Source organism: Rousettus aegyptiacus, unplaced genomic scaffold (assembly GCF_014176215.1).
Source record: "Rousettus aegyptiacus isolate mRouAeg1 unplaced genomic scaffold, mRouAeg1.p scaffold_m13_p_1, whole genome shotgun sequence".
Lineage (NCBI taxonomy): Eukaryota > Metazoa > Chordata > Mammalia > Chiroptera > Pteropodidae > Rousettus > Rousettus aegyptiacus.
This window is the reverse complement of record NW_023416284.1, coordinates 52,892,019-52,906,944: the sequence shown is the minus strand read 5'-3', so window position 1 is coordinate 52,906,944 and position 14,926 is coordinate 52,892,019. Positions and strand designations below refer to the sequence as shown.

At 32.5% G+C, this 14,926-nt stretch overlaps 1 protein-coding gene across 1 annotated transcript in view; it reads left to right on the top strand.

Moving 5' to 3' along the window:
• Positions 1-14,711, top strand: part of PIGK (phosphatidylinositol glycan anchor biosynthesis class K) — a 93,480-nt gene extending 78,769 nt beyond the window's left edge. Inside the window, exon 11 of the mRNA XM_016151056.2 lies at positions 14,215-14,711. Within this exon, the coding sequence (XP_016006542.1) occupies positions 14,215-14,331 (117 nt within the window). The 3' untranslated portion in view covers positions 14,332-14,711. The remainder of the gene's footprint in view (positions 1-14,214) is intronic.
• The last annotated feature ends 215 nt before the right edge of the window (positions 14,712-14,926 follow it).

Genomic DNA, 14,926 nt, shown 5'->3' with positions numbered 1-14,926 from the left:
ACAATTTTTAGGAGTTTTCAGACTTCTTACCTCTTTCCTAGCTGGCAGTGTCGTTCAGACCATCTAAACTAGGTCCACTACGCACAGGGTGGTACAAAGTAATTTTCAGCCAGCATCCACATCTAGTGGATTCAGATATTCAGAGATCATATCTTTTGAATTCTTGTGTTTTGTTAATTTTAGTTTTCACTCTTTGGCTGTTTCTGCCAAAAATAAAATAAAATAGTAGTTGTGATAGACTATAAACCTTAGCCTGCTGTCTTCAACTAGTATAGAAGTCGAAAAAAAGCTGTTTTACAATATTGGCATTGATTAAACCATATAGAGGGCCATTTCTATGGGGAAGATCATTACAAGTAGAGTATAGGAAAAATAATTATAAGATTTGTTTTTGTGCAAATATGTTAAACATTTTTATGACTATCTCACTAAAGTGACTACTTTTGTTAAAAATACTTTGTCAGACATTAGATAATTTATTTTAAAAGAAATTTAGTTTATAATCTTTTTAGATATAAGCAAATGGTGTTCCAAAAAAATATTAGGTTGACTAAAATTAACTTGCATCTCCAAAGAATGGCTTCAGTTGAGCACAGGAGGAGGGCTTCCTGATTTGTTTTCAGACTATATATTTCAAAAGAAAAACATTGTGATAATTCTTTGGGGAGACCACAGTCAAGAAGTTATAAAAATTCTGCCTAAAAACAGGGAGTTGCAAGTTAACTTTTTCTTAAACAGGAAGGTAACAAAAATAGTCATTTTAATTTTTTTCCTTAACTACCATACATTTAGAAATAGTTATATAACTGCAGATAAGAATATTCATTATTGGTATATTAGTGAAGTTTTTGGTTTTTGAATTTTTTGGTACAGCATGAAATATAATTTAAATGTCCTTTTTGGATTTTTAGGTGGAATAAGTTGTGATAACTAACTGTTTTTCATATCAGAGCAAGGAAGTTTTCCTAGTGGATTGAAATCATGAAATAATCTAATTGTATACTGATTTCTCACTGCTTTCATAGAATCTCATTATCTCAATGTTAGAAGATCTTCTAGACTTAAAAATCTGTCCAATCCTTTCATCTCTTAGGTGTTGTCCCACCAAAAGGTTGTCTAGTAAAGGACAGATCAAGATAACTCTAGATGATGGATCAGTCCTCTCATAATACCCCTCAGAGCAACTCAGTATTTCTCTGAACTCATTGGAAAATTATCTTATATCGAATTGAAAACAATCTCTCATACTTTCTGCTCCTTCATTTTAGTTCTAGCATAAGGACTACCTACATAAAGCAAGTCTAATCTTGATTCCGTCTGCTAACCGTTGTTAGAAAATTGAAAGGTTATTAATTTTCTCCTAAGCTTTCTAAGATTCCATCTCAAGGAAGACATTATGGAGTAGCGAGTGGAAAGGCCATGGTCTTTGGAATGAGTCAGGACGAGGCTCGCACCAAGGCTTGCTAATGAACAGTTTTGTTTCCATTGGCAATATACTAACCTCTTTTAGTGTAATCCTTCATATACAAAATGGAGTTAATAGTACCTTCAGTGAAGAAGTGTTAGGAGATAATGTATATAGAACAGCAGGTACATTCTTGAAGTAAATATCTATTCCTCTTCCTTCTCTCTCCTTTCCATCGCCCTCCCCCTCCATATTTAGGAGAATGTATTTAAGAGCACAGTTTTATTATTGGGGCAGAGAATGAGGAAACAACAAGAATCAATTAGTTACTCACTAACTAATGGAAGGAAAGAATAGGTCAACCAACACTTACACCTTTCCCTATTTCCATTAAGTTTGATTGAATGAGTAAACCATTGATCCATGTATCTGATTAATAAAACGGGGTATACATGTAGAAAATTTTATTTAACAAGAATACAACTAGTTGGTATACATAAATACTTAGAAATTTTTGTAGTGTGCACCTGTTTCATTCTGTTTATGTCAAAGATACAAATAGCAAGCAAACAAGCTGATAAAAGGAATCTAGGCACAAAATACCCAGTTTCTTGTATATATTGTATATTTACTAAACAATTTAAATTCATATTTATATTTGTAGCCATGGAATTAACATTTGCTCAACTCTTGAGTTTACAATAGTATTTTCCTAAAGCACTTGTTCTACAGGATGTTAAAAAAAAAAAGTTTTATAGTATAAGTTAGTGAAATGCTTAAATAAAAAATTATATATATTTCTTTACTGTAGGACTTGTGATTATCTTTAATAAACTGATATAAGCTGTGAAGTTATCAGAGACTTAAACATTTTATCTTCTTTTGAGTATGTGCTTTATTCTTATATTTTTTGGTCATTATGAATAATATAAAAACACAGGCTGAAAACCACTATATATGATTAGGAGAGGAAAATCTTCCTTCTCCTCTCTTAGCTTTTGTGGTTGAGCCTGAGAATTAAACTGACACAAGACAGATTAATAGGACAAAAACACACATTTTATTTAATATTTTATGTGCACATGGCAGTCTTCATAAGGAAAATGAAGACCCAAAGGAGCAGTTAGGACTGGGAGCTTATATACTTTAATAAAGAAACAATAAAGGGCTTGGGCTAGGGGTGGTAAATTGTGGGAAAATGACAAGGAAATATATGGGGGCAACTAATGGAAGACGAAGGTTATTTTAATAGGTTAGTTTGTATAGATTCATTTTGGCACTGAGTCTCAGTCTCTGGTGATGAGAATGTTCTCTTTCTGGTTGAGGGAGGGGACCTTTCTCATAGGAAACTTTATGATTTTTTTTTAGTTAGAAAGGTGGAGAGAGCCTTTCCTGTATCTGCTGTTTTTTAAGTGCCTTCAGTTCAAAATAATCAGTATGCCAAAATGGCGTATTTTGGGGTGGCATATTCTGAACCCATTCAATAGCAGTTCTTTAGAGCATGGGTTGGCAAACCTTGGCCCCAGGATCAAATCCAGCCTGCCAGCTGTTTTCGTAAGGAATTCTGTAGTTTAGTAGCATTGTGTAGTGGTTAAGAGCTCTGACTTGGAAGTCACACTAAACCTCGTATGAATCCTAGCAAAACTACTTATTAAAGCTTCTAGTTTATAACTCGTCTCGTTACTCAATCAGTGTTCTTATATTTAAAATAATAATTATGTCCCAGTGCTGTTATAAGGATTAAATTTGATAATGTATATGAAGTTTTTGTAACAGGATGGAGCCTTTGGTCAGTACTTCATAAGTGATAATCATGATTTTAGATAGTAGTGGTAGCTTTTGTAACAGTTGTTATTTTTCCTCATCTGTAAAATAGGGTAATAATGTTAGCTAACTTAAGGGCACTGTGTTAACACATGTAAAATTCTTAGTGGTTACCAGGGGGATGGGGGGCGGGGGTTCTATAAGGGTAAAATATATGATGATGAAAGGAGATTTGACTTCAGGTGGTGATCGCACAATGCAGTATATAGATAATGTCTTATTGAAATGTACATTTGAAACCTATATTATCGTATTAACCAATGTCACCCAATAAATTTAATTTTTAATAAAGCATTAAGTATGTGAAATAGGGAAAAATTTGGCAAAGATTTGCAAGACCTGTACCTTGAAAACTAAAGAAAAATTTAAAGAAGTCCTAAATAAATGGAAAAATATTTTAAAAAATAAAATTCTTAAAATAATGCATTGCATAAGATAAACATTTAGAAAGTGGTAGACATTATTATCTGCAATTGCTGCTTGAATCTTGGGTTCTTCCTTAGGCATTGTTACCAGTACAGATCCCTTTTGTTTTGCACTCTGGCTGGAAATTTCATTGCTCTTTCTAGACTGAGTCTCACTTTTCCAAATCTGTAAGGGATATGGAAATTTTTGTAGATTCTTCTCTTTACTGTCTGGCTTAAAACTGGATAAAATGATAGTTTGTATTTTTTTTAAGGCATAATTTGTCCAATTTATTGCCATACAATTATTTTTATATTCTCTTATTATCTTTCAAGTGTCTGTATAGTTTATAGTGATGTTCCCTCTTTCAGTCTTCTTATTTTTTTAAAAAAAACAATTATTTTAGAAGTTTATCAATTTATTGAACTTTTCAAAGAAGTATATTTTGGTAATTGATATTTTCTCTTTTTTTCCCCCCCTTTATTGAATTTCATTCGTTTTCATTTTCTTTTTTCTGCTTACTTTGGATTTCATTTGTTCTTTTTCTGATTTTTTTTCAAGTAGAATCTTAGATTAGTGATTTTATAAATTTGTTTTTTCTAATGTAAGCATTTAAAGGATACATATTTCTATACGTTTTATTTGTATCCCACATATTTTGAAATTTATTTTCATTTTCATTCAATTAAAAGTATTTTCTAATTTCCCTTGTGATTTCTTCTTGTGTCATTTAGAAATGTATTGCTTTATATCCAAATATTTGGAGATTTTTCCAAGTATCTTTTCTGTTGCTGATTTCTAGTTTAATTCCATTCTGTGGAATATTCTATGTGATTTTTAGTTCTTTTAAATTTATTGAGACTATGTATAGACCACAATTTGGTCTATCATGGTATACATGTAAAGAATTTATAATCTGTTGTTACTTGGTGGAATAAAATAAATATCAACATCACTGGTTAACATTGTTCAAATTTTCTGTATTACTGATCTTTTACTTATTCTGAGATTGTGCTGAAATATATAATTATACCTTTTCCTTTCAGTTGTCAGTTTTTGCTTCATGTGTTTGATGCTCTGTTTAGGTAATAAACATTTAGAATTGTTATGTCTTTTTAAGAATCAGTCAGCATAAGTTCTTTTTTATCCCTATAATATTCCTTGTTCTGAAGTTTATTTTGTTCTGAAATTAATATAGCCTGCCCAGCTTTCTTTTTCCATAATGGTATGTCTTTTTCCATGTGTTTACTTATAATCCATCTGTGTCTTAAATTTAAAGTAGGTTTCTTATAGGCAGAGTATCATTGTTTTATGTTTTTATTCAACCTGATAATCTACATTTTAATTGGAGTGTTAAAAGCCTTTCACTTAATATAATTATCAGTATTTAAATTGGATTTATATTGACCATATTGCTATTTGTTTTCTATTTGCTCCAGCTGTTTGTAGTTTTTTCTCTTCTAGCCTCATTTGTATTGAGTATTTTATATGATCCCATTTTATCTTCACTTTTGGTTTATTAGTGAATCCACTTTGTTTTTAGTGTTAATAATATGCATATTTAAATAGTCTACATTAAATAATATTATTTCATGTATAACCTAAGAACTTTATAATGATATATTCTCCACTTTTTCTTACCATCCTTTGTGCTGCGGTCATTTTATGTTTTGATTCTACATATATTACAAACCCCACAATACATTATTATCATTTTTGCTGTTAACAGTGAATTATCTTGTAAAGAAATTTTAAAATGAAAAATATTTTATTATTTATCTACTTATCATTTACCTCTCATTTCTTGGTGTAAGTCTGCATTTCCATCTGGTATAATTTTCTTTCTGCCTGAAGAACTTCTCTTAACATTTCTTGCTGTAGGATAGGTTTGTTGAATTCTCAAAGCTTTTGTTTTACTGAAAGATGTTTTATTTTACCTTTATCCTTGAAAGATTTTTTTCACTTGGTACATTTTCCCGAGATTTCTAGTTAATAGTTGAGTTTTTTTCAGTACTTTAAAGCTGTCTTTTCATTGTCTTTTGGCCTCCATGGTTTCTGACAGCATATCTTCAATCATTCTTATCTTTGTTCCTCTGTAGCAAGGATCTCTCTACTTTTTCTTAAAGGGCCAGACAGTAAGTATTTTAGGCATGTGAGTCTTTGTTGCAACTACTCAACTTTGGTGTAGTGTGAAAGCAGCAACAGACAGTATGCAAATGAGTGAGTGTGGCTGTATTCCAGTCAAACTTTATAAACTCATGTGGCTGGCTCTTGCTATAGTTTGCTGAACAATGCTCGGTAAAAACAAGTAAATCTCTTTTTATCTGACTGCTTTTAAGATGTTCTCTTCATCATTGTTTTTATTCGTTTTGATTATGATGTTCCTTTGTCTGTCTGGTTTCTCTATGTCTCTTATGCTTGGTGTTGATTTTTGTGACTCATAGTTTTTATGAAATTTGGAAAAATTTCAGTCATTATTTGAGATGTTCTTCTCCCTCACCACCTGGGACTCCACTTGCACAAATGTAATACTGCTTGGTATTATGCCATAGCTTTCTTAGGCTCTGTTTATTCTTTTCCACTCTTTTTCTTTCCATGCTTCATATTGAATAATATCTATTGCTCTCTTAATAGTTCTCTGCTAATTCTTCTGTAGTGTCAATCTGCTGTTAATTCCATCCAGTGTATTTTTCATTTCATATGTCATTTTTTTTCATCCCTAGGAATCCTATTTATGGGGCTTATTTATATATTCTATCTCTCTCCTCCTATGTTCGTGTTTTCCTTTACATCCTATATTTTATAGCTGTCTTAAGAGCCCTGTCTGCTAAATCCATCATCTCTTTCATTTATGGGTCTGTTTCATTTGATTGATTTTTTTCCTGGCTATGGGTCATTTTCCTTTTTTCCATTCCTGTTGTTGTTATTGTAGTTGTTGTTGTTGGCTGCTTGGTTTTGGATTTTTGTTTTATTCGTGTACTGATTGTTAGATTTTATTCCAGGATCAGTTTGATCGCTATAGGATTGTTTTAACGTTGTTTAGGCAGATCTAGAGCCCTTTTCTTTTCTTTTCATTCTTTTTTCTTCTTTCTCTCTTTCTTTCTCTCTTTCTTCTTTCTTTCTTTCTGTTCTTTCTTTCTTTCTTTCTTTCTTTCTTTCTTTCTTTCTTTCTTTCTTTCTTTCTTTCTTTCTTTCTTTCTTTCTTTCTTTCTTCTTTCTCTTTTTTCTTTCCTTCCTTCCTTCCTTCCTTCCTTCCTTCCTTCCTTCCTTCCTTCCTTCCTTCCTTCCTTCCTTCCTTCCTTCCTTCCTTCTTTTCTTTCTCTTTTTTTTAGATAACCCTTCTATCTCTGAATTATTCTGATGTAGTTCCCACTATAAACTGTGACCCAATGCTCTGCAAAGTATGAGTGCTGGTGATTGTTTGGCCTGTGGCTTTTGATGTTTTGTATATTTTGTCTTTCTCTACCAGCTTCTTGTTATCCATGCACAAATTAGAACTTTGCCAGAGACTCAAGGAGACCGCTCTGCAGATCTCTGGAGCTCCATGTCTCTGTGCAGCTACTCGCCTCTCCAGTAGTCTACTCTGCAAATTCTAGTCCCCAAATTTCCTGAATTCCAATCTGTGTCTCCTTAACTTCACAAGATTGTCAGGCTGTTTGAGTCTTCCCTCCTTGTCCTAAAGTTTGGAAACTGCCCCCAGGCAATAAGCTTGGGCATTTGAAAGATGAGTTTAGTTTTTCAAATTTTATCCCATTCTTTCAAGAACCAGAAAACCAGATGCAAATTGTCCAATATCTGAAAACCATCATTTCTTATCTTTTGCATGAAAATCTAATTGTTCAGAAAGGGCAGGCAATTCCTGTAGCATGTAATGCTACATTGGCAGAAACAGAACTCTGATTACCTCTTAATAGATGCACGTAGTTACTATTTGATATTTCAGTGAGACTGACAGTAGAGCATCTCATCTGCTTCTGATGGATCTCTCTCTGACTTCTATCTCTGATATCTAGACCCTATTTTAAAGTGCTCACCCGATTAGGTCAGCCCCTCCCTTTAGGGTAATTTCCCTTTTGAGTAACTAAAAGTCCGCTGATTAGGGACCTTCATTACATCTTCAGAACCCTTTCATCTTTGCTCTTATAATGTAACCTAGTCGTAGGAGTAATATCTCATCATATTTATAAGTCCTATCCACACTCAAGAGGAATGGATTTTACAAGGTCAGAATACCAGGGAGAGGGTATCTTGGGGGCTGTCTTAGAATTCTGCTGACAATAGTTTGATTTATACTATTAATATAATTCGAAGAGCACAAATTATATTTTATAGAGAGGATCAACATCCTCTCTATAAAACTGGAAATACTAATATGCAGTCACTGATTAAACAGTTGAAAATAAATAGCTGTTTTCTAAAGTAATTATTAGATTGTTTTTTTCCCTTTCCTTAAAGTATAGTTTAACTGAGCTGATATGTTTATTGTATTTTAAGAAGAGAATCTTATTGAAGCCTTGGAAATTTTTCATTTGCTTGCCAATAAACATATACCATTATGAAAATCTCAGTTTCTTTTTCCATAATTTTAATACTTAGATCTGTGCTTTGTTAATTATTTTAAAGTTCTGTGGTAATGTTCTCTTAGCCACATCAAAGGGGAGACTGATGACTATTCACAATTGGCAGTGCAGTGTTGCTTAACTACCTATCTTTTTAATTTGAGATATTAGGCATTTAAATAGTATTTAGCCCTTAAGCTTTTAAGTGTTTGCTCATGACACATTGCAGTGCTTTATTTATGTTTTTCACCTTTGTATTATAGCTGTTACTGTGAAAGGTTAAAAAAAGAGAAGTGTATTTAACAGCAGTCAGTAGAGAACCTTAACAATGTACAATTAGAGCTAGAGAAGCTCTAATATGAACACAAATGAAATTATAAGCTATACTTTAATATGAGCTTACTTCAGATGCTGTACTACAAAATGCAATAATCATACCAATCTGTCATTTGATTGTAAGTAAAATCATTGTACAATGTCTAAAATATTACCTACAGTTGTTTTAAAAATAGCAATATTATTATACTCAAGGAATGTCATTAAATACATACTGGAAAAGCACTTTATTATATTATGTTGCTGTCATGTTATTCACGTTACTTTTTTAAAAAGTGGAATATCAAGTACTAAGTAGTATCATAGTATTATTTTCTAATTTGGAAAAAATGAATAGATGTAGATTCTTCTAGGCAGACTATTATTTTAATACAGAGTTTTCCTGTATATTCCTCTCCACTCGCCCACCCAAAATAAAGACATACATACATATATACACACACACACACACACACACACACATATGTACATTATAGAAAACATAGATAAGTATAAAGAAGAAATTAAAATCACCTCTAATTCTGTTTCTCCTAGAGAAACACTATTAAAACTTCATTATTTTTCCTTTCTTTGAATACTGTTATAGAAATGAAGATCATATTTTATACTTAATTTTCATCTTGCTTTTATTTTTCTATTATTACAGTATAAGCATCTTTCCAAATCATTAAAATTGCTTGAAAACATTTTTATGACTTTAATTATGTGGATGTGCAATATTTCCCATATTATTTATATATGTTGTTTCTTTTTTTTTCTTTAAGTGTAAATAACACTGAGAAAAAAATCTTTGTATAAAATCTTTGTCAGCATTTCTGAGTTCCTTAATATAGATCCTAGTTAAGAGTGTAACAGATCCTAGGATTGAAAAGATAATGAACATTTTAAAGATTTCTGAACATGTTAATAGATTACTTTCCTGTAAAGTAAACTATCCTTATTAACATTTACCAGTTTAATTTTAAAAAGAGAAAGAAATAGTTAATATATTTTTAAAATTTGTTTTTATGATCAAGAAAATCGTATTTTTCAATAGTTAGTCATTTGTAATTTATTTTTTTGTGAAATTTTTCATTTTCCTGTCCCATTTATTGATAAATCCTTGTGTCTTTTCTTACTGATTTTTGGAACATTTCATATGCTAAATTCATCCCCCTGTCTGTCATGTTTTCTCATTTATTTGCCTTTTACGTTGATTTATACACTTTGCAAAATACAGATTTTCAAAAAATGTTTTAAAAAACTCTCCACCTTATTTTCATTCATTGCTTTTAGACTTTATAAATCTCTTTATTATGCAAATTATCTTACATTTTATCTCCTTTTTACCCTGTTCACCTCTAGTGGGTGCTAGCTCAAGTTCTCAGAGCCTTCACATTGTCTCAAATCCCAACAACAACTGGACATTCACAGAATGACTCTCTCTGGCCCTCTCATTGGCTATTCCCATACTTGCTACTTCTTTCAACAGGGTTTCTGCAGTCAACAAAGCAGATGCACATCTCTATCCTGCGAAGCTTTCATCACCTTCTTCCCCTCCGCCAGGCTAGAGCATCACCCTTTTTCCAGTGCCTGACTTTTCTCATCACCATGACTTTGTTCCATGTGCCACTGCTTGGGTGCCATCCCTCCTCTCCATAAGCCCAATTATGACACCTTGTTCAAGGGCCAGCTCCCTCAAGTCCTTTCCAAGTAGCCGCCTACCTGACAGTCTTCTCACCTTGTTGGCACTTACTTGCATTTATGGGTTCTGCTCTCCACATGAGTTCTTTTGTAACTGCTCTTCCCTAGTACTCTTACTATAGCTACCATTATGATGGGTCCCTAGGTGCTACTTTACAAAAATAATTTAAACCATTTTTCCAGATAATATTTTAACATCTAATTCCAAAACATGTAAAGTGTATTTAGTTTATAGTGTTAGGTTAGAAACAAAACTGATTTTTTTCAAATGTTAATCCATCATTAGAGTACCAATAAGAATATTTTTTTGCCCATTGTAAATTTTAGTGTACACTAAATCTTTTTGGATGCTGGGCTGATTGCCTAATTTCTATTCTGTTTCATTGATCTATTTTGCATCAGAACAACATTATAGATTGGCTTTACCATATTCATTTTGATATTCTGGACTGTTTACCCCTTTCTATAGAATAATACAGGTTGTTTACCTTACATCTCACACTATGGGTATTATTAGTTATTTTATTTTTTTTATTGCTATCATGAATGTAATTTTTTTTCCTATTAGATTTTCCACCCATTTTTACTGGCGTATTGGAAGGGTTTTGCATTTTTTTTCCCTATAGTTATCTCAAATCTGAGTTCTTTAGTCTCAGTAATTATGTCAGTTTTGTAAAGTTTGTAGCTATCTAATCATACTATTTGCAAATAATGAAAATTTGCTTCTCTTCCTTCCTAAATGTTACATCTAGATTGGCTGGAAATTCCAGAGCAATATTAACTAATAATGTTAATAATGGGAATTCTTATCACAGAAAAAATAAATAATGGTTAAGGAAAAATTATGGCCAACTTTCTGTTAAAAATAAAAGGATAGTTAAAAACAAATCATTTTAATAGCTTAGATTAGATTAATTGCTTTGCAAATTTACCATGGGTAGGATGCATCAAGATCCTGGGAGATGTTCATTTCTCTAGAAGGGGAGGGAACAGCTGATTAACACTAATTGCCAACTTCAAAAGGAAAGGAACTAGACTTTAGATCTGGATTGCAGTTGGGAGGAAGAAGGCTAGAGGGAAACTAGGGGAGTTAGTCTCTAGATTCCCTTACTTTGTTTCCTTGAGAGCAGTTCTTGGCATAGTGACAAGTGGAGTCAGTCTGTTTCCAGGAAGACTATAAGAGAGAGCTAGAAGTGAGCATCACTGCAGCTCTTAAAGTGGAGGGGGGTGGGGATGTGGCAAAGAACTTTCATGAAATTTACCTTTAGGAGACAGTATAGTAGGTATTTCTCTTGGATAGCTTTATCAGAGTCTGGCTGTAAATAATGTAACCACTGTACACAGTATTGTCAGTTCGGTTCAAACATTTCCTTAAAAATTCCTAAAACTCTAGCATTATGATCCAGATGAAAACATTAGGCAGATTTCTTTCCTGTTAGGCTGACAAGTTAATTTTGAATTGGTGAATGTTATACAAATTAAAATAATTAAAATCAGATTTTTTCAAACATCGTTCCTCATAACTGGCAAACACAAATGAAAGTCATCTAAAAAGTACTTTGAGTTTCACATCATCACTTTTCTAGGTAGGAATGAGTAGTTATAGACTAACTTTTCAAAAACATATCATTGCAATAATTGTGCATTCATTCATTTCTAGGAAGTTTGTGTTACTATGCCCATTTCAAAGATTCAGAAATTCGGAGTAGAGAAGTGGCTTGGTAGGAAACATGGGCTTTAAGTATTAAATCTAAAGTTTGAACCCAAGACAGTTGATTCTAGATACCATGCTCTTTGAACCAACCACACCACACCCTGATTTTTAAATTAATTTTTTTAAATTATAAAAACAATGTGTGCTTAAGGCAAACAATACATACATATGAGGGATACACACACACACACACATATGTGTGTACACATATACATATATATATTTGCATTTTAGATAGATATGTCTAACAGTAATATGGTTGATAGATGGAAAAGAGAGGACACCTTGGAAGAAGAGAAACTAGTTAGCAAACTATTTCAGTAATTCCGATAAGAAATGATAAGAATAGAATTAAGTGACACTGACAATAGAAAACTTATAAAGGACAGATATAAGAATTAACTCATTGAAATGAGAAGGTCTGAGAGATGAGGGAACTAAGAATGGCTTCCAGGTTTTTCACTTGGGCAACATGGTGATGGAGAAATGGAGAACCAGAAAGGAAAAGAATTGGTTAAAGGGGTCAGGAATGAGTTTAGTGTTGGCTATAGCAAAATTTGTGATCCCTTTGGAATATCCAGGTGGAGATATCTGTTAATTATACATGAATCTAGGGTTTAATGTAAAGTTCCAGGTTAGTGACATAAATTTGGGAGTCATAAGCCTGTTGATAGAGGTTGAAATCAGAGTACAGGTGTCACCCAGAGATATTATAGAAAAGGAGAGAGTAATTGGCTGAAAGCAGAGCTCTAGAGAACAGTAGCATTTAAGGATCAAAGAAGACTGTAAAGGAATGGCTAGAGAAGTGGAGTAAAAACTTGGCCAAAATATTACTGATGCTAAGGGAGGAGAATTTTAGATGAAAAGGAAAAATATGCAGAAAGAGCATCTAATTGACAATCTGGCATTTCTCTAGATTAACTTCTCAATTAATGAAATTAACTGAAAATAGAATTTCATTTTATCAAAATATTCTTTGGAATTTTGTTAGTGAATATAATATTTTATATGTTAGGTAACTATGTAATATTTTAAGGCATAGATAATAAACATAAGTAACTACAATGTGGCAGTGAATGTATATTACTGACATGGCTTTTACTGATGAAGTGTGGTCCATTTTACTTGATTTGTTTTATTTTTTGAGCTTTCTTCTCACTTTCTCTCTCTTCTTTGTTTGAGTTGAGGATTAAGGGAAGAGCATTAGATGTCCTGGTTATATAAAGGAAAAACAAATTATAGATGCAGATTCATCTAAGAGATTTATGAATTTTTCTTGCATCTAGTTTACATGATGACTAAAGCAAATTTCAGAACATAGTTTCTGTTCACTCTACTCTAAAATACAATTATTTTATCATAACCTTATAATCTTGGCCGGTAATTTAGGAAGTAGGACTTATAAAGAGATCATAGTCACAGACCTCCAATTTCAGGGCCATAATGTAGCTTTTGAAATGACAACATGTGAGAAGACTAGCTAGTATGCCTTTCCTTGCTGGGCAAAGAACTGTACAAGACCCTTGGCTGAGTGTCCAGGGGTAGGAACTGGAGAACAGGATATAAAATGGACTCAGCCAGACTTCACCCCCTGGTAGTTTTCAGATTGATAAGCAATAAAGATAACTAAAAAGTAGATGGAAGTAAAAGTAGAAGTAACTACAGATTCAAAGAAAAGAATATATCAGCTGGGAAGATCTGGAGGAGTTGACATTTGAGTTAGTGAGTTTTGAATAGACAGAATGGAGTGTGGCGCGTTCTACCTCAGGGCGGTAACATGACCAAAGGAACTGGCCCCCAAACAAGTATTTTTTTGAATGTCTGAATAAATGGAATTGGGTAGCTTTTGTTTTTCCACTAATTTGCTCAGTATAATGTACGAATGTCTCCTATTGTGCAAGGATGTGGAGGGAATGTAACAAGATGACCCTCATATAGCTATAGTCTAATAGAGACAGATAAAAACAAATTAATGAATATGTAAATTCAAAGTGAAGACTGGTAGGCTACTGAATAACTTGGGTAAAGAGAGAGAGTTGGTTAGGGTAGTCAGGGACGGCCCCTTTGAGAGAATAAAACATATGAAACTGATCTTTGTAAGAACCACTTGGAGATATTTGTCTTGATGTCTTTACCATTGTTGCTATCCCAATACATTTAATGTGGGTAAATTACCACCCCCCCTTAAAACACAACTTGTGAAATTCTATTTTTAATCAGTATTGGCTTTGCCCATTGTTGAATTATTCACCCATTGTTAAATTTATCATGTCGTCTTTATTTTGCAGAAACCGAAGCCGAAAGATTGGCATCCTCCTGGGGGTTTTATTCTGGGATTGTGGGCACTCATTATCATGGTTTTCTTTAAAACTTATGGAATCAAGCATATGAAGTTCATTTTCTAGACGCGATGATGTAAAGAAGACTGCATGGAAGACTACAACCTTGGATAAAAATTTATGTCATTAAATTTTTCAAAAAAATACATTGCTCTTGTGTGAATTGACAAAAATAGAAGTAAACTAAATTGACAAACTTATTTTATAACTAAAAGAAAAATAATTGTTAATGATAATACTAAATATATTTATTTTTCCTTTTGTCTTTATTAAAAAGATTGAACAAAGATCAGATCATTGACTTTTTTTAATAATAAGTATTTTCCCTTATCCCCTTTTCATTTGGGAAAAAAAGGTGAAGACATTAAATTCTCACTGGTAGAGGTAACTTTATTTAGTACTTTTGTATATGTTCTTCCAGTCTTTTTTTCCTATGTACATATTTTTTTCTAAAATAGAGATCATATAGAATATATCAGTTTGTAACCTCACTTTTCATTTTACAGTATGTTAACCCTTTTTCTCTCCTTGATATTCTTCAAGAACACTTTGAGAATGGCAGCAGAGTACCCATTTTATGAATGGACTGTCATTTATTTAACAGCCTTCTATTGTTGGACCACTTCAATTTTTTCGTTCCCCAAATTTTTCTTTGGGTTAT